This window comes from Bemisia tabaci, chromosome 6 (assembly GCF_918797505.1).
Source record: "Bemisia tabaci chromosome 6, PGI_BMITA_v3".
Classification (NCBI taxonomy): Eukaryota; Metazoa; Arthropoda; class Insecta; order Hemiptera; family Aleyrodidae; genus Bemisia; species Bemisia tabaci.
This window is the reverse complement of record NC_092798.1, coordinates 24,206,588-24,226,679: the sequence shown is the minus strand read 5'-3', so window position 1 is coordinate 24,226,679 and position 20,092 is coordinate 24,206,588. Positions and strand designations below refer to the sequence as shown.

The following is a 20,092-nucleotide window of genomic DNA, read 5'->3' as shown; positions in this document are numbered from 1 at the left end:
CCGAGGGTCTCTGGTGATAGTGGGGGAGATCGGAAATCCGTCTGATTATATAAAGATTTCGTATCGAAATGAATGCCGTTTTGATTTTTAATATTGCAGTTTATTCACAAATGATACATAACAGCATATCACTAGGTACTGTACAGTTATTTAATTTGTTTAATTGATTTTTTTTTTTAACCTCGAAAGAGAGAACATTTCCGTTACAAGTAGTACTACTAGCCACTGGCCAAATTTAGCAATAACCTATTACTTACTCCTTGTGGGTACCTTATGTAACCCGATTTGGGTTACATTGATCCAGGCGTTGCTAAAAACATACGCCCTATGAGTTTTATGGGGTGGGTACAAACGAGCTTTAGAATAGGTCTACATCCTAAAAAAAGAATCAGATATCAAATTGAAACCAAAGAGAAAAAAAAATGGAGTGTAAACACAGCCGAAGATAAGAAAAACGTATCCGAGCCTCGTTTTTAACTTTTCTTTCAAAGCTGAGCGACACCTCCCTCTCACGCCAGCATAGAGCGAAGCATTGCGAGTTCACGCCTTGTGCCATCGCGCCTTCAATTTTTCAGATGCAACACGGGCATCCATCAAGTATGAATAGTTGTATCTCTGCGCCGTCATCACCGTGCCGATTGTGTGTCTTCACTGGCCAGACTGGCCACCTAACGTGATGCCAACCTGACGCGTTACAAGTATTTCACAATGAAAAAAAAAAATAAATAAATTTAAGAAATAAGACGATTTCATCGTAAAGTCGGTAAATTGTTTATCATCAGTCACGCATGAAAAGGCAATCGTGTTTAATTTGTTTTTAATGGACCACTAGACAAGGTACGAATTTCAGCATTCTGATACATGTTTCTTTATCAAAATTGCACGTAAAACACGATACGCACAACGAAAATTACCAAAATCAACTCCTGACGAAGATATTTAATGATTTTTGATGCGTGAATTCAAACTACCCGCTCATGAAAACTCAATGCTCTACGTGATTCACATCGAGCGCTAAACGTTATCATGACAGTCTCTGCGATATAAAAATCTGGCAACCTCAATCTTGACGCTTTGGCTCAGCCATAGCAAATTGCTTATAGTTTGAACAACACATGGTGGGAAATGAACATTGTTCGATTGAGAAGCTTGCTGAAACCGTTGTAGTGCGCGATTTGACTCACGTAGAGCTTTGAGTTTCTTGTGAGCGGGCAGTTCAAATTCCTCGTAACCAATGTGAAATAAAAACGTTAATATCTTCGTTAGGAGTTGATTTCGGTAATTTTCGTAGTGTGAATCGGGTTCTACGTGAAATTCTGGTTAAGAAACATGTATCAGAATGCTTAAATTCGTACCTTGTCTAGTGGTCCATTATGCAGTAGGTTAGAGTACTAAGAATGTTACATCGGATCTCCAAGGATTTTGACTTATTTCAAGTTGTGATGATGCATTTACCTAGGGACCTTACATTTACCTTAAGGATACCTAGATCTTGGATTGTCTTTTTTGGAATTGGTATGAAGGGGATCATCCACTGAAATTAAAGGCAAAAACACACATTTAAATCCAAAGAACTTAACATAATTAAGTATACGATCGGTAATAGTTTAGGATCCATGTCGATCAGGTTCATGAGTCCATAGATAAATGCAAGCGTACATTTGCATCTAATTCTATGCAATGAGAGAAAAAAATTACTCAACCTCGATGAAGTTTCAAAACCTCCGCGAAGGATCTTGTTATTTATGGAGTTTGCGGGAGTGGAATGCGCAACGGCACCGGGAATCTCGGCAACAGAGCTAATGAAACGATCTCCCGGGTGGACGACGGCGGCGCAGGAGAGCGCCTCGTCGACTTCAAGGTTAGGTTAGGTCAGTTTCGAAAAGAGGTTAGGATCGTTAAATGAGTCACACCTACCGACAACCCAACAACGAGCCGCACTGAAGAGCAAATAAAATATCAATGTTGGATTGCTCGCCCGGAGGCCCCAGGCTCGCGGATTCCCCTCCCCCACGCATGAGTGACATAAGTGTTGCGCCCCGCGTTGCCAAATCACCAGTCTTGTATTTATGCGGTATGCTAAACGTGCTGAATCTCACTGTTACGAGAGGTTTAATTGTTATTTTTTTTAAAGAAAAGTTGCGCCTGACTGTAAAATCCGTTTTTGCACACCAAAATAGTAAAAAATTGAAACTGTCGGAGATGGGTCAGTTCCCAACTTAACGATTTCGTTAGTTTTGTGAAATTGATTCCGAGAAACTCGAAAATTCTACTCATTTTTGAATAAAAGTTGCCACTACTGCCGTCCAAAGTAAAAACGCCGTATCTCCATTCAACCGTTTTTCAATTTCTTCCTGTCAAAATGCTGTTTTACAAGAAACCTAACAAATGTTCATCCTTAATTTTTTCAATACAACTCCGCCGCACCATCAAGAACTGAAAATTAAACAAGCAGGAAGCTCCAACGCATTCGCGTCGGAAAGCAGATCGTATTCGATACATCAAACGGGTGAGATTGTTTAGATATCGATTGGTTCAAAACATAAACATAGCCTCAAAAGTAAATTTAGAAATCTGAAAGAACGGGTCTTTTGTAACAGATTTTTTATTCTTTAGAGTACCAAATGCCAATGCAAAGTGAAATTGTCAGGAAATTTCTCATTTTCAGCTTTTCCAACTTAAATCCTTGTAATTTGGTTTATGGTTATGTTCTATTGTTTTGAACCAAACGATACATCGAACCCGTATCGAATACGGTCCGTTGTTACGCGTTTACGGTTTCCTTGGTAACCTTTGTTTGCTATCAGCTGATGTCGAGTAGTATGACTAGGAGCTCCAACCACGGCATTCTTCGAAAAAGCGCGAAAACTTATAGATTTGAATTTTCAAATTTTAAACGTAAAGTACATTTTTTCCAGTGCGAGATTAAAGCACAGACCCGTTTTGAATTATCGACAGTATCACCATGATTCCAAAAATACACTACACAACATAGCATTCGCTCACAGGAAAAAGATATCAATTAAAATAAAATCAGTCCCCCCTAAACAGCAGAAAATGGCGCCGATTCCCATCAACCAACACGCGGTCTCTCCAATGTAACATGGTCCGTTGATACTCCCCAGCTGGGACCGTCCGGAATAGCAGCTCTAGTGCAAGCACCAGAGCCGCTAAAAATGAACCCTTGTGGCAATTGCATTTTCTTGTAATGGAGCAGTACGTGCTAGTGAAAATGAGACCATTTTGAGTGAAGTTACGGCGGTCTTGCTGTGGACGGCAGTCTAGAGGTCTTACCTAAGAGGTCTTCTTAGGAAATTTGAGATCCCGATGGTGACATAATTCGGAACCAAAAGAGAGTTCATCTCTGAACAGATAATCATTACATTCCGGTGCTCTGGTGCCCACTTTGTCTTCCATTGAACGCGAAGGAGCACCAAAATGAAAGATACAACTATTTCAACTTCCGAGTAGCTAATATTGCATATCAATTAAATTGAAGGTGAATTGTATATTCTCGCTCTTAAATACATTTGTCCAGGCTCCATAGTCACAAAGTACTCACAGTTACGAGAAATTTAGTTGAATTAACAGACTGATCAGTGAAAAAAGTTTATATTTCCTCTATCAGTATAACTTTTGCATAAGAATGATAATTATTTTGTGTTATATTTTCCCTCGTATTTTTTATGATAATGGTGAATTAAAATGAAAAATATTCGCTAATTGAGTTTTTCACTGTGATTTTCCGTCGCATGATTGCATATTATACCCGATTTCTGATGGCCTGCGACTTGTTAGAAACAATCAGATACTTGAAACTGTAAGTATTAAAATGAAAACGCAGCCTTTTACGCGTCAAGATAAATTACGTCTCGGCAAGTTTAATCCATCATGCCTATTTACAATCTAGGAGGCGGCACGGATCATCCAGTCGGAGGGAATGTATCCCTGACGTCCAGATGGACTGAGGAAAAGTACGCAAATCGCCGCTACGTTGCCGGTTGTGCCTTTTAATTTAATTTTCACCCATGAAAATCCTCGAGTTTCCACCGGCGACTGGCGCCCCCGCGCGGCCCAGTTTGTAGGTTACGACCGCGGCTACACGCCAGAGGTTATGGTTCGTCTGTTGTTGTTTTATCGTCGACTCATTAACGGACAACAAGGGGTCGTAAACTCGTTTCAATGAAGAAAACTCGGGTCACTCGTCATAGAGGTGCGAAAGTAGGCGATACAAATAAAACTGCGGAGAGGAGTCGGATCAAGACCTTGTTCCGTGACTGAGACTCCTCTCAAGCAGTTGGTCGTATCAGTGGAGATGAAGTCACTGCCGTTCTCTACCTGGTGTGATTCCTTGCAGATCACGAAGAAAAATAAATCGTTGCTCTTGCAATGCTCATAGCAGATTCCAGATCCCACCTACTTGTTTAGTCGTTTACAATGAAACGTTTGTGCTAACATTGCTCGGTCCCGATATCAATGCTGCATTGTCACTGGGACCAAAATGCTTCCTTAACTTAACGCTAATCGGGCATTAAATTCAATTTAGTTTAGTGTGCGCCGCAATGCGATGACTTTCTGCACTAATTATCTTTTGGTGAGAGAAACCGTTGATTCTTGAAAAGTTCTCGCGAGCCGTTTGTGAAACAGAATGAAGTATTTTCGTTAAAGCGCACTCTGCAGTTAATTGCCAAACTTACGCGTTTGCTGTCAGTGGACTGATGGCGGCCTCTTCTAAATTCTGAGTGTTTTTTTTCTTTTTTTAATACCGATATTTTACCGTGAATAAAACAAAAAAATGCTTCCAAGTGGAACCCAATTTTTAAAATTTTCCCTGTGGAGGACCCCCTCGGCTAGAGGGAGCCCCCAGACAGCCCTGTCGTACTTTTTACTGTCGGTGTCCTGCGTGAAATTTAATGTGGAAACATCTCCAATGGAGAATTTGCAGCTGTTGAAAATTTTGCGAATTTCATGTTTAAGCAGAAACTATTGAGTGAACTGAGTATGAGAACATCCTTGGTTTCTAAAATGAACAATTATCATGAGGAGATTTGAGCCAAGGACCTAATATGCTGAAACACTTGTGCTCAAACGGAAAATGCCGACTGATGACGCCACAAGGCGGCAGATTTTCCTCGCTTTTAAATCTATTTTTCCGAAATTTTCCATCTCGGAAAAAGTTATAAAAAACACTGCAATCACAGCTCATTAAACTCTCTCCGATGCCGCAATAACAATTTTTCGTGCAGTGGAAAAAAAAAACACATTGGATCTAGAGTCCAGACTCTTAAAAACATCGACAAGAAAAAACACTCTTGATTCAATCAGATTTAAGCTTAAATGGACGTATTTCTACCAAACAGACCTAAGTGGAGGTGAGAAATATGGGGTGTGCTCGTGGAAGCTGCATAAGAAGCAATGTAAAAGTGGGCGTGATTCCTGAATTGGAAAAGCGGGATATTACATTCTATCAAAGAGACCTATGTGCCAACTGAATGCGGCAGTCATGAGCCGCGGGCATGGCAAGAGAGCCTTGTGCACAGGGCTCATGAGTTAAGGCTCACTCTAGCGATCTCCCCGTCGTGGCGGCGCTCGTTCGTTGCCGCTGACGTCACTGGCGCTTTATTATTATCATTCACTCTCACGCAAAGAGAACTAACGAGCACACCCCATATTTCTCATTTGCACATAAGTCTGTTTGGTAGAAATACGTCCAAATCAAAAACCAAGTCTCTTAATTTGAGCGGATTTCCTTTTGATTTAAGCTTAAATCTGTTTGAATTAAGAGTCCTTTTTCTTGTCAATGTTTCCAAGAGTCTGGACTCTAGATCCAATGTGTTTTTTTTCCAGTGTGCAAATTATCCTTTGTGTTCAATTCTAGTAGCCTACCGAAGGGTTTGGTCACAAGGCACAACCTAAGACCGTAAGATGCTTTGCAATCGACTCTTCCACGAAGCTTCTTGTTAACCCCTCGATGATCTCGTCCGTCCGTCGGAGGTACAAAACGAGGCTCCTAAGGTCAGGACCGCGGATCCCCGGGTGAGGCTCTCACGAAGTAATGCGGGGGCTGTGTCGGGCCCCGGTTCGGCCCCGGCGAACATAGCCGTCACCGGCGAGCTGAAATGGCTGTCGGCCGGTCGGTAGCCGCTGTTACGGGCTGTTAGGACACCATTGTCAGGCGGTTTTATTCGCGTCGCCGTTCTCACCTCGCGTATCCTGCGTGTGGTCACGTCGTCGCGAACCCTAATGGGCGCCCCTTGATAACCGTCCCGGCAGACACTCACCTCCGCGTAAACGGCCTCAGCCTCCATAAAAATATATCCGAGCCATCCAGCCCGCCTCCGCCCCCTCCGTTTTCTTTTTAATCGCATTAATTAACCTATTTTACGGGAGCCCCGCGCTCTTAACGGCTGCGCCCGGGCCCCGCCAGGCGCGCCACTGCGGGTACGCTCCGAGCGTTGCCAAATATCGCGGTGGACAAAGAAAACATAAGCAGCGTTTCCTGACCGAGGAACGTGATTATGCAGTTCCAAGGTTGCAAAATTGATCCACTTGATCCATTTGTTCACTGCAAGCTGAACTCGATTTTCCTCAATTTTGCTCATTTTTACGTGTAATCAGAGGATACATCAGCGAAATCTCCAATTGAAGATGTCTGATAGTTTTTTTTCTTAAAAGAATACTATTTGCAAATAAAATTCTTGGAACTTTGACGTGCTATAAAGCTATTTCGACTGGAAAACGAAGGTATAAGATATGTAAATGTATGGTCGGTTTCTAAGAATTGAATCGGTGGATTTGACTGATGGGAGCACAGTGATGTGATGGACACCTTTAATTGCACGATCCGATACATGGGTCGATGGGTCACGATGACCCGCAGGGTAGAGCGGTCTGCTCTCCTTCGGAGGTCATCGATGTCAACACAAGGCGAAACAGCCACCACTTTAAAGCTTCACTTTGAACGTGTTTTCAGGGTCTATCCCGATAACTTGGCCTGAGCTGCGTTTCCACGATCAAAACGGATGGTTCAGAATGGGAATCGGTGCGACTGCTGACGGTTGACGATCAGAATTAAGAGTTGCATCTCTGCTTTCTGATAGACATAAATCGCCAACGAGTATCAAATGAATGTCTTTAGATAATGTGTCCGTGAAATGTCCTTATTGGACAAGGCGCATAAGTGCAGTTTTTGAAAAAATTGGAATATGAATGGATTCAAGTGAAAATAGTCTTCATGCATGCCCTGAGAAAAATTCGCTCCCGAATTCCAATTTTCAAGCATCAAAAAGTTAGCTTGAACCTACTTTTCGCCATAAGGAGCCATGTAATTTCGAAACTTCAAACATGTATTATTTCTCGAAATAGCAAAAACTGCACTTGTGTGCCTTGTCCTCCAAGCCACTCAATTTTCCTCTTAGGTGTTCCTGATTATAAACCAATTTTCTCAAAACGTAATTTTTGCACTTATGGCTCTTTTCGCTATCACGGCAGTTTTAGTGATAGCAACAGTCCGCTAGAGTCCCACAGCGGGTCTAGCACGGCAGCACAGCAAAACACAACATTATTCCCTTGAACGACCCCTGGATGCGCCCCCGTGGCGGGAACTTTCTCCGGCGGCGCCTTGCGTTTATCGCGCGGGCCGGAGTCCTCTAAAAGCCCTTTCAGCGCTGACGGATCGGTGGCCTGTGCGGGCGGGCACGCATGCCGACTCCGCAATAATCGATCTCCGCCTTTAAGTGGCCGTTCACGTGCCGAGCATAAACGCACTTTGTATTCAAATCTCCGCCAATATGAAACATTATGTTCGCAAGTAAAAGCTATCCGTATTTTCGTCTGCGTCTTCGCATATTCCGTTTCATACGTGCCCTTGCCCCCTGCCTGCGTCGCTGTGCTATCACGTAGTCGAGCCGTTCCGTTGAGTAGCGGACGTAAATCGCGGTGGCGAAGCGTGATGAATCGATTATTTTCAATCGATCTTTCCATTTCTAACAATGATAAGGTATCGATTGTTAAGGTGTTTGTTGCGAGCACCCCGTTTATCGATCCTTTTTCTTAGGTGGAAATGGAAGATCACTCGATGTATCGCATTGTGCGTCATGCCACTGGTAAAACATTGCTCCTCTAACGAGGAAGCGTATCATTTTTACGTGAGCCTCGAAAAGCACAGAGTTATACGTAGAACAGGGCTCACTTGGGAATCGAGGTACGTTCTTACGTCAGAGGAGCGCAATAATATGACCGTCAAACGTTAAGTTTTCATACTGAGAAAACTTCCTATTAAAAATGCCGCAACAGGAATGCTCGTTATTGAATCGAACGGAAAAATCTTGAAGGGACGACGAGAAATTCGTAGCGCAGCATATTTGATAAACATCCGTGTTGATACTGCTGTATTAAGGGAATAACAGCGTATGCGCATTTCAAATTTGTTGAATTGGCATATTTACTCCCGAGAAAAGTCTTTATTGTTTTCCCTTAAAATTTTAAGGTGTAATAGATGAAATTGCAAATGAAACCTTTGAAAGAATTCGATGAAATAAATTTAAAGATTTTCTGGAATAACTGTAACAGAAGCCCCTGCTCATACTTTACCTAATTAAATAACAAAGCTTAAGAAATTCTCTATCCATCTCATTGCAATAATTCTTGAAGGTACAACATTTTATCTCGGAACTTTTATTTTCATTGAATACAGATTAATTTTCGCTGTTCTCTTTTTGTACTTCTTTCAATAGATTTATCCATTTGTCAGCTCAGAGAGCTGCAAATTATAAAAATAAATATTAAAAAATCAAAAATACAAAACATGGTTAGAACGAGGATCATACAAATTATATTTCTTTACGTTTAATAAACTCCAGATTTGATTTAGGTAAAGAGAAAATATTTACATCATTGAAAGAAAAAGAAAAAAAGAAACCTATCATAAAATAATCTACGCAAGAATAGACAGCTTTTTCCCTGCCTGCACTTATCTTATATTCCGCTGAGCAAAGAAGTTTTCCCGCCTTTGGATCCATTTTTTATACCTACGCGTAAGAAGAAAACACCCGGGTCTGATAAAGACCTCCCCCCGCATTTTTAGCACTTCACGCCACCACGCGAGAGTACTTAACCGCACATTTTAGAGCTATTAAGGAGTCTTTGTTTATGGAAGCTTTTGATGGCCGGTTTAAAAGTAAAAAAGGTTCGTCTGAAGGGGTTTTTGGAGTGGGCGTCTGAGCAATTAAGAACAACGAAGTGGATTAACGGAATAAATCACCATACAAACGGTGGAATTATCCGCTCCTCCTTTTTTTCCGTTTTTGTCTCCTCTTCCTCGGTTGGCTCCCGATTTTGGTTCTCATCCTGTCCTTTTTTCTCTTTTTTTCCAGAATGAAAAAGTAGAGGTTAAGCAAAAGTGGGCGTCCCGACTTTTAGGCAAACTACGGAAAGATATCACGCAAGAGTGCAGGGAGGATTTCGTTCTCTGTATCACCGGCAAGAAACAGCCGATGTGTGTTCTTTCCAATCCAGACCAAAAAGGCAAAATGCGAAGAATAGATTGCCTTAGACAAGCCGACAAGGTAAGAATACTCACCTTTTTTAAATTTTTGACTTATTTTTATCTTACATTATTTGCAGCAATTTTAAGCTGAATCGTTAATAGGTATCTCTACAACTTTTCAGAATGACAAATCTGAAAGCCAGCAGTTGAGTTCTTTTCATGCAATTTTTCTTTGATGAAAGAAGACTTTCATTAATTCGATGGAAAATTTCTGCCGGGCCAAATTTCGGGGAACCATTAGTTCAAATAATGAGCGTTTGACAAAATTACATTTTTATACGCAGAGAAATATAGGTTTAATCGTTTAGCACAATGTAAAACGCACATTTTTCTTACCTCTTCCGTGGTCAAAATTTAGATGACGAGACTTTGATGAGAGTTTTGTGATGGTTTGAGGTAAATGGTAATAGTTTCGGGGAAGAAGGCCAAAAACTTGGTTTCTGGGATAAAAAATAGTATTTTGCGGACCATACTCAAAACCCCATTTTTAACTAAGACTTCGATTTTTTAAGTATCACTAACCAATTAAGCGTATGAAGTCATGGGTGAATACCAATTTTCATCAGATTCGGCGGTTTTGCATTTGCATAATGCAGAAAAAACGAGTTATTTCCAAAATTTAGGTCAAGGATTGTTAACTTGCTTAAAACGCACTTTCGAAAACAATTTCATAGCTGAAAAATGTCTTATTTTCACCCGTAAAGCACGCTCCTGCAGTTTGGTGGTTGAACTTTTTGGATCAGTAGCGATGTTTAATATTTGGCGCTGGTTTTCTCTCTTTTAAATGTATGTAAAACAATCTATTCTTAGTTAGAAAGCTTGCCTCACCTAAAATCGACGCTTTTAATGGATTTAAATGGAGGAAAACAATATTGCCAGCAACTTGTGCAAAATCACCACTACCTTAGCACCCTCCTCGTGGCCTCCATGAAGAAAGTAGCCCTTTGAGGAATGGCTACGAATACGGTCCCAAACAGCAGACTGATTGATGAAAGTGACAGACAAAGCTATAGACAAAGAAGACAAGAGCTATATGGAGGGATCCTTTTACTGGAAGTGGGAGGTGACAATGGAGAAGGGAGGTAAGGTTAGACTAACGGCAACCCACAAGAGACCCATAGTTAGTCCGTCATTTTCTCCCTTATTCTATAGAAACCATATATTTCAATCAATAGGATCGCTCCATACTCCCTATGTTTTCTATATCTATCGCTTTGTCTATCAATTTCAGCAAGCAGCTCACAGTTTGGGTGAAAGGAAAAGTAGAAAATTAACTCTGTTCGCGTGGAAGCGATGAAAGGGAAGTGAGGGAGAATCGATGGCGAGAGGTGGCGATGAAACGAGTGGAGCAGCGCGCATCCTTATGGGGCCACGCCAAAAAAACTATATCCAAGTTCAAGTTGGCCGCCAGCGGTTTTTTGCCAGTTTGACCGCGGTCATGACCGGGGGGGGGGGGGGGGCGAAGGGTCGAAACCGTCTGATTCGGATGCGGATTCGTCGGCACAACTTTTGTCAGACCCGACTGCCAAGTGCAACACGTCACGCCCCGCACCCCTGACCCACTCCCCTCCCCCTTTCTAGTGTATTGCACTATTGCAGCTCGGTGCAAGGTACTCGGATGCATCGACCCCTGCGCTTCATCGCAAGCATAGAGTACATAGAGTCGTAATGCAAGTGGGAGAGCTGGCGCCACTTTTAAGCATTTTCCAGGTCCCAAATTCCGAGATTCCTGTGCGCCGCCGGGTCCCTTTTTCGATACATAAACAATTGTTTGCGATACACGAGGACCCGGTCATATCCAACACCGCCATTTTGGATCGAATATGTATCGAAAAAGTGACCCCGCACGCATCAGGCTCGGAACTCGTCGAGCAGAACATGGCGCCAGCTCTCCCACGTACATTACGACTCTATGTACTCGATGATTGCAAGTCACTCCGTTCTCCTGAAATTTTCGTGAGTTCCATCCGTGAAGCACAGTGCATGTATAGGGAGAATATTGACATAATGGTCATTTTGAAGGATAGATTTTTCAACCGAGCTTTTCAAAAGATCGATTCAAGCCACCTAATTACTTATACTGCTAGGTTTGGTTCGAAACAGCTGATACGTGAACCAAAGTACAGTCATATATGTAGACAGAGACTTACAACAATAAGAATCGAATACTGCGGCCTATAGAGAGCACCGTACTTCAGTCCATAAAACAGAACTGTTTTAAGAAATTGCGGTGTTTGAGGGTGTGTTTTTGTGGCGGGTGGGGGGGGGGGGGGGGCGGCTGAGAAGTTGAGCCCTTTTCTCGCGGTGTGTATAGGTCATCGTTCATCAGGACTTTTTCGCGAAGAATCAACACTAGAAAATGTTATTGCTTCATATAGGCAAAGTGTAACAGAGAGGAACTAAACACTAGTTCCACATCAGGAACAACCTATACGTCAGGCAAATAACTGGATAATAGTTTCACATGTATTTTTATCTTCCGATACAAGACACCGTTAAATTTAGAAAAAAAGGTGGGAATAAAAATCACTGCACAGGAAAGCTTTTCAGTTGAAAAGAATTCGGAAAACAGTATAATGCTCGATTTCACTCGAGTAAACTTTGGCTTGAAATTTGAACGCACACTAAAAACTTCTTTATCTCATGCACTTATGACTTGAACTTGGAAATTTGCGGTGTGTCTACTGACAATTTTGATGAGGGAACAGGCTTAGTGGTGCTGAATTTTGTACCATGTCTAGTGATCCATCACCTACAGGTAACTTCAAGATCTCAATAACTTTCGAGAGTTATAGCATGTCAAAGGATATGAGGATAGGAAATAAGAATAATCGTTGCAATTGTGTCTTCAAGAACTGGTTTTCCTCAACAGATCATAAGTATTTGAGTATTTCACTTTGCGCAGTTCCCCCATTATCTCTCTTCTTTATTTGTCCGCATCGAGCAAATGAGCAGCTATGACAATATCCTTCTCAGAATTTGAATTTTTTCCTAGGAAAACAAGAGCGCAGGTGAGTTCTTCTCTCCGGGGTTCAATAAACCGGCCGCAATGCAAACTGCAAGCGATCGCAGAGAGGAAAGGCTGTTTCGGAGGATTTTTGCATAGCTATGTAATCTAGACGTTTAAGGGAATGACTCAACCATTCTCAGCAAATGGGCCGGGAGGGGAAGAGGGGCGTAGAAATGGCTCCGTGAGCGTAATGACCCGAGACATCGTTTCAATCGAACCCGATCGATATGTCCTCGTGCGTTGCCATTTATCACCAAAACTTTAAAATTTTGCGTCCACTTGTATGTTTACGCAGGACTTTATTCTTTTGAGAAAAACACGGATGTTTCGTTCACAGACAGTATACTTCTTTCTGGTAGCGTTTGTTAAGTTTGCTTCCAGACATCGAATTTCCTTACCGACACCAACAGTGTTTAGATCAGAATCAAGAGCTTAAAGTTGGATTCAAAGTATTCAACCAGAATTTTTAGGGGTCAACGTATAGAGCACACGGAGAAAAAAACTTCGTGCGTGGGACCCGAAGTTTAGATCATATGGATCTCTGAAGTTTTCGGATTGAGCGTCTGAACACTTTAGGTCTAGCTATCGAGGTTCGGATCACACATCTGAAACTTCAGTTTTTACATCTGAAGTACTCCAGATGTGAGAACCGAAGTTTTTCGGATGTGAGGATACTAAAGTTTTTCGGATGTGAGGATACTAAAGTTTCAGATGTTTGGTCCGAACCTCGACAGCTAGACCTAAAGTGTTCAGATGCTCCGTGCATCAAAGTTCATAATCTGTAAAGTCCCTGTCACGAAACAAATTTTACGTTTAGAAAAAGACGAACATCGAATGATTACCAACTTTTCCTGAAGTCCACGCAAAGTAAGTTTACGCACTTTTAGATTGCGACAGATGATCCGTCATTTTGATTCCTGCATTTAATTTGGATGTATGAGTGACGTTAGACTATCCTCTGTCGCAGTGTGTAGGTGCGTAAACTTATTTGGCGAGGACTCCAATAAATAAAACCGATATGAGTTATGCAGGAAAAGTTCATTAATTCACATTTCGACGGCTGAAGTCCGCAATAACGTATCTCGTTTGCGGTGTCTGAAAATCTCCGCCTCTATGTTATTTTTTTAAAAGAGAACAAATTGACATCATCCTTGAAGTTTTTGCAGAATTTTCTTCGCACAGAGAAGAAAAATCACGGCAGTTTTAAAGAATTGCCGTTGAGTAGTTTTCCGTTGAAAAGATAAAGTATGACAGGAAGTCTGCGACGTCGCAAACCGAGTTTGTGATTGCTGACTTACACCGTCGATTTGTATTCTCTTGTAACTTTTCAAATCGTGGTATCACGGATTTGCCCTCCAATGATGAATGTAATCTTTCCTCTCCGATGTTTTTGGGTGATCACTTTTTTCCAATTAAATTTCAAAAGGTGTTGCGAGGAAATATTAATAGAAAGACGCCAAACTGTACATTGGTATTACATTAGGCATTTAAATGCGTGCACATGTTATCAGCGAGAGGCGAGTAGGTCAGAAAGCAAGTTGCTCGGTTCCCATCACAAGCGGCAGGATCAGGAAGTATTGGAGTCTCAAGTCAGCCTTCAGACAGTGGTATAGGCCAAACATCGACATGAGAGTTGATAAAATTGTATCCTCGGTTCAATCACCTCCGAAATGAGGACATCAAGTTGTCATGACGAATGATCCTTTTTTGTTCATTTATTTTAGGTCTTATACAACGTCAGATTTTCACAATACCGTTCGGTCATGCACTTTTATGATAGTGGACGATAGTAATTATATTTAAAATAGTTAGTGAATTAATTACGACGATCAGCAACTAGGTTATATACGTCGGAGACCAGGAAGTTACCTTAAATTTTGAGATATTATAAATTTGAAGAACACTCATAAATGTACATTATTTAACTGAAGTGACCTTGAGTAACTTTTGACTCAATGTATTTTTTCACCACCGAGGAAATCCGATAATATATACTGCCATAAGATAATTTAACGCAGTGAGTAGTGTAAAATGTTTTTGAGAGAGAACCAGAAAAATTGGAACTTCTAAATAACACCAAGACAGAACATAAACTGACAACAAAAATATATTCTAAGCATTACGGCTTGCTTACGTTTCACTTTCTTGCCTACCGGAAGCTCAAAAAGGCCCGTTCTAAGTCAAGGCACCTTTTCACAGGACTGGGACTAAAAAAGTTATATCAGCCCATCGGGGCTAAAATCGGCCCTAGTCGGTTTTTGCCGTGGATGAAGATGAACCAGTTCAAAATAATTACTCTAAAAATCGGTACTCTTCCTGGTTTTTCCTGGTTTGCCCGCCCGCCTCTGATCCTTTCGCATTTCGATTCTGGGTCTGTTTCCTGAAAAACTTCATTTTTTCAACTACTGTGTCCATCTATAACACGGGAGTTCGAGTTGGGCCGGTGGTCCACGGGCCGTGGCACAGGGCACACGATCGTCGACTCCAACTCGTGGCTCGTAAATCGCGGTCGGGCGGCAAGTGGACAGTGGAGCGGTGGCCGCGGGTGAATGGATTAGGGATAACTCGACGAATCTATTAGCTTCGGTGCCGCGAGTCAGTAATTGGATGTCACCGAAGTCGCATTGTTCTGTCCTTCGGCTTCGGGCGAGCGCCCCCGGCCCCTCGCGCCCCAGCGCCGGCTCCCGATCGCCTGATCCCGATACCTCATCCGCCGCCATCCCCCAAAACCGCGCATGGGACATAGGATTTTCATTGGAGTTACGTGGTTTTGTCGCAGCGTGGAAGTCGTGTCACTCCGCGAGGGCTTGCGCCGCCGCCGGAGCTTCTGTCTCAATTAGAGTTCGCGCGTCAACTCGCCAGTTACTTCTTCATCCTCTGGTTGCTACTGTGTTGCCCGACCAGAGACCAGAGTAACTATGTATACAGAGTAAGAACTTGTCGAAATATGGAGCTTTTAGGGCCCAAAAAGGCAACCAGCCTTCTAACACAAGAAATGTCACAGGCAATCTTCAGATTCCAATATCAGACTAAGATGGCCAAGAATGTTAATGTTTCGTATCGATGATTTAAGTTTGAAGTTAGCTAAAGTCGATAAGATCTGTACAGACGCCTAATTTTTATATCCACTGTACTGCCGTGCCAAGGAAAAAAGTTGTATGAGCCTTAAAAGCTTGTCATACTTCCTTCAGTAACCGACATATTTTCGGGGAAAACTGTGAATATTCTTTTCTCCAAATTGTTCAGGCCGCTTTGTTTGCAAACTTATTTAAAATATCTGAAAATGTCAACGTAACACATGCATACTTCTCCTCGTAGATGAAATAATTAAAAGAGAGATTATGGGACCCCTATGGCTGGCATCCCACTATACTTTAGTTTGCATAGAAAAAAGTATTATAATCCCAACTATACTCCTGGCTGATTTTGGCGCCAGACGTAGGAGTAGTTGCACCAGCCAGAGATATGGTTGAGTCTGCCGAAAGAGTGGTTTTATCAACTATACTTCTGGCGACAAAACACGCTTATATCCAGCGCCTACATCAGCCAGGAGTATAGTTGGGGTTGTGATATTTTTATCTCAGTATGCGAGGGTCCTGAGTCTCAGAAACTTCCAAGTATCGAGTAATGGTCAGCCTGTTCACATTCTTCAAGCTCTCGATATGAATGCACGGTATTTGCCAACAGTAACTTATCGGCTATCATCGGGACCTGTCACTGTCGTCCCGGACGAGGCTCGGAGTTGGAAAGCGGAGGTTCTAGTTTGACGGAGGTTGGGCTCCGGCTTAGTATTAAATCCAACCGTAATTCGACGGCCGCGCTGCCTGACGAATAATGAAGTTGTCATATTAGTTTACGTGTCCGCGGAATCCCGTCCCTCGCGCATACTCCTATCCTTAAGAAAAACGCCGTATGAGCATTTAGACGTTGCCAAATGTCTTCCCAAAAATATTCATTTTTGAAGAAATTTATGAATAATTTCTTTTGAAATTTTCAGACACTTTAGGTCAAATTAGGATCAAAATTCTGTGGAAAATCGGAAGAAAAAGATCAATAAATTCTCCAGAAAATTCTTGATTTATCAAAGGAAATTTGGCAACGTCTGAAGGCTCATACGACGTTTTTCCTCAGCACAGCAGCATACGCGTGCGGTCGTGTACGATTCACGCGCGCTTGCACCGCGCTGCTGTGACGCCGCGAGATTGCAATCTTTTTATTTGCGCATGCCCCAAATCGAACGGAAAATCTCACATTTCGCCTCTTAATAAAATATGCAGGCATTACAGAATGAAAAGCGAAAGAGACAGATAAAAGGAGGGAAATTTACTGAGAAATGGGATTTTTAGTACTCCAAAACGTCCCGCGGTCTTATAAATCATCTAATTTTTAGCATCGGTTATACTTATACTTTGTGTACATACTTTGTGTACATACTTTGTGTACATACCACTACGTACTTTTGTGTGTTTTTTAGGTTCGGCATCACAGAAAGTAATATCCAACGTTTGAACGTACTTATGATGGCAGAAAATATGTGTAAATGAATTGAATAAAAAAGAACTATGTGTGTAGGTCTTGCATGCCACACAGTTCTTTTGATCCTATTAATTTGCACATAGTTCCTAGTTGCGCAAATACGACAGTCTCATTTGGACCTAGTTTATCAGTGAGAAGCCAATTTATATCAAGTTGAAACTAAACTCGAGGTTCGAAGTTTTATTCCTCCGTAAGACTCAATATAGAATGTAATCTTCAACCCTTCTTTTCACAAACTAATATTTTTTTTTCGACTTTGAGTTTTTGGCAAGAGGAAATATACAGCCAAAGTCTTAACTCAATTTTTTCAAATATGCAGGTTGGTTCCTTTCCGATGAATTCGGTCGATTTTACATCATTCATTCGTCTAAAAGTTTTGTTAGAGTCGTTCAAAAATACACAAAACATGCATACATTGAAAAACCGTACACTAGAAAAAAAAAACACATTGGATCTAGAGTCCTAACTCTTAAAAACATCGACAAGAAAAAATACTCTCGATTCAATCAGATTTAAGCTTAAATCAAGAACCAAGCCTCTTAATTTGAGCGGATTTCCTTTTGATTTAAGCTTGAATCTGATTGACTCAAGAGCATTTTTTTCTTGTCAATGTTTTCAAGAGTCTGGACTCTGGATCCAATGTGTTTTTTCCAGTGCATTTTTAAATTACTCCGATTCGAATAATATTAATTGGATCCGACATCGCTGCCGGCTGGAGCTCGGGGATCGGATCCCGAATGCAAGTCCGTGGCCCATTAAGTCCACCGACACTCGGACAGCTCGCCATATTAGGCAGCTTGAATGGGATTTTTATTCGCCGAGAGGGGCGGGGGCGGCCGAGCAGGAGGGGACAAATTTATCCGCTTCAAATTGACGACAGTCAGCTGTCTCTGTCTCCGTCGCCCCCGCGCCCACCAACCGCTGCATCGTTGCACCGATGCACTCCAACGGAGAAATGCAGGTTTCCACCGACACCGAGATCTCCCTGCCCCACACGGGAGGCCCCCTCCGTCTCCAGTTAAACTGGCCATTGCTCAAGGTTAAGCCCAACGGTTTACCTATTTGGCCACTCGGACAATATATTTTAGAGACTCCTAACTAACAATTTAAACAATGTAATCGAGTGAGATCGAAGCTAAAGTCAAGGGTCAACGCTACTTTCTTCCTAATGATTGATGAGCAACTTGTTCAGCAAAAATTTGAATGAAATTCGCCTGATGATGACTGATGAACGTCGGGGTAAGCGCTTATTTACTTGGCGAGTTTTAGCAAATTAGGTTACGACTAGTGGTGTGCCAAACTTCGGTTTGTTTACGAAACGAAATAATCTCCACGTTTCTAATCATCCATCTAGTGGGTGAGTGACTGTAGACTTTTATACACATCGCTAGTTGTGACTTTATCCTTGCCTGATGTTGACGTCAACAATCGATGACACCATGATCAGATTTTGGTTTTGTTAGCATCGTTACTTGAATGGCGTGCGACGAGTACTTAGTACTACTTAGTTTTCCGATGCGGTGTACCAATTGTACGCTCTTTCTTCGCAGAGCAGCGGGCTGATTATTGAAATTAATAGATAAAGCCATAGACAAAGAACACATAAAGAACATGAACGATCCCATTGGTTAAAACGAGTGGTTGTTATATAGACTAATTGGGAAAATGATGGACTAACTACATGGTCTCCCGCGGGTTGCCGTCAGTCAGTCTATCACCTACCGCCTTTGTCCATTGCAACCACCCGATTCCACCAATCCCTTTTGTCTTCTTTGTCTATAGCTATTTTCATCAATTTTAATAATCGGCCCGCTGAGCAACACAACGAATTGGATTATTCATCGCCAATAGCGGTGATGGCTGATTGATGATAGTCAGGTTGCGTGGATCGCCAATGGATGCTTGTCCTGACCCAACTTGCGTGACTTCAGACGCGGCATTTCCGCGCGAGGTGTCCAACTTGCATCCAGCACGACATCACGCGTGAATCGGATCGGAAATCCTGCGTGGGAGCCATCACTGCACACACGCTCGAAGTCACCTTGATCCTGATGAGAGGACGCGCGTTAAAATGATCGAAGGTCTAAGGTTCAATGATCCTTTTCACACGAACGAAATACAAACCATGCACTGTTCCTTGAAATGATGGTAGAATAGCTGGATCCTCCTAAATCAAATTACGAACAAACCAACACTGAGAAAAATATTTTTGAATTTGACACAAAGATTTGTTTTTCCTCTTCAACTGAGAATACGTACAAAGTAGAGTATTTAACAATAAAAAAACATAAAATACAAAAAACAAATGGGTATACAAGGCGAGAGGAGACATAAAATAACCAGGACGTTTCGGGCCAATTACATGCCCATTCTCAACTGGAACAGAAGCTAAAAAATGTATAAATTAAAACGAGAAAATGAGCATGCAACTGACCGAGGTAGGAATCAGTGCATACTCAAGAGTACTGCAAACTGCAAGGTAGAGTATTTATGTAGGGAGAGTTCGGACACGTCGATAATTTTGAAGTTAGGTCATGGAGTTTTTATGGCCCAAAAGGACAGCCAATCTATGAACTCAAATTATCCAGAATGATTGTATCCTGCAAAAAGGAACCAGAAGAATTGCAATGTTGCTAAGATTTTGCAAGTTAATCCTTTGCAATAAAATCACTGAAATCATGAAAAAATATGTTTACGCGGTAATTCTAGTCTTAAATTTACAGTTTTTGGCGAGTAAAATAGAAACTGTGAATGGATAATTAGGTTTTACTTCCAGAACAAAAATAGTCGCACAATCTCAGCAACATTGCAATGCTCCCGGTTCCTTTTTGCAAAATGCAGTCCAATTGTTACGATTCGTCATTTTTAAAGCACTTATTTGACTCAGTTTTTGCACAAAGTCACTCATCTTGTTGCAGAAAAACGCTCATTTTTAAACATTTATTGCCATCTTGGTTTGATATTGGAGTCCGAAGATTAGCAGTGGAATTTTTTGTGTT

General features: G+C 41.8%; 1 protein-coding gene across 1 annotated transcript in view; it reads left to right on the top strand.

The window, feature by feature from the left end:
* NfI (Nuclear factor I) overlaps positions 1-20,092 on the top strand; it is a 285,410-nt gene that overhangs the window by 180,929 nt on the left and 84,389 nt on the right. The window contains 1 exon segment of the mRNA XM_019059222.2: positions 9,375-9,566. Within this exon segment, the coding sequence (XP_018914767.2) occupies positions 9,375-9,566 (192 nt within the window).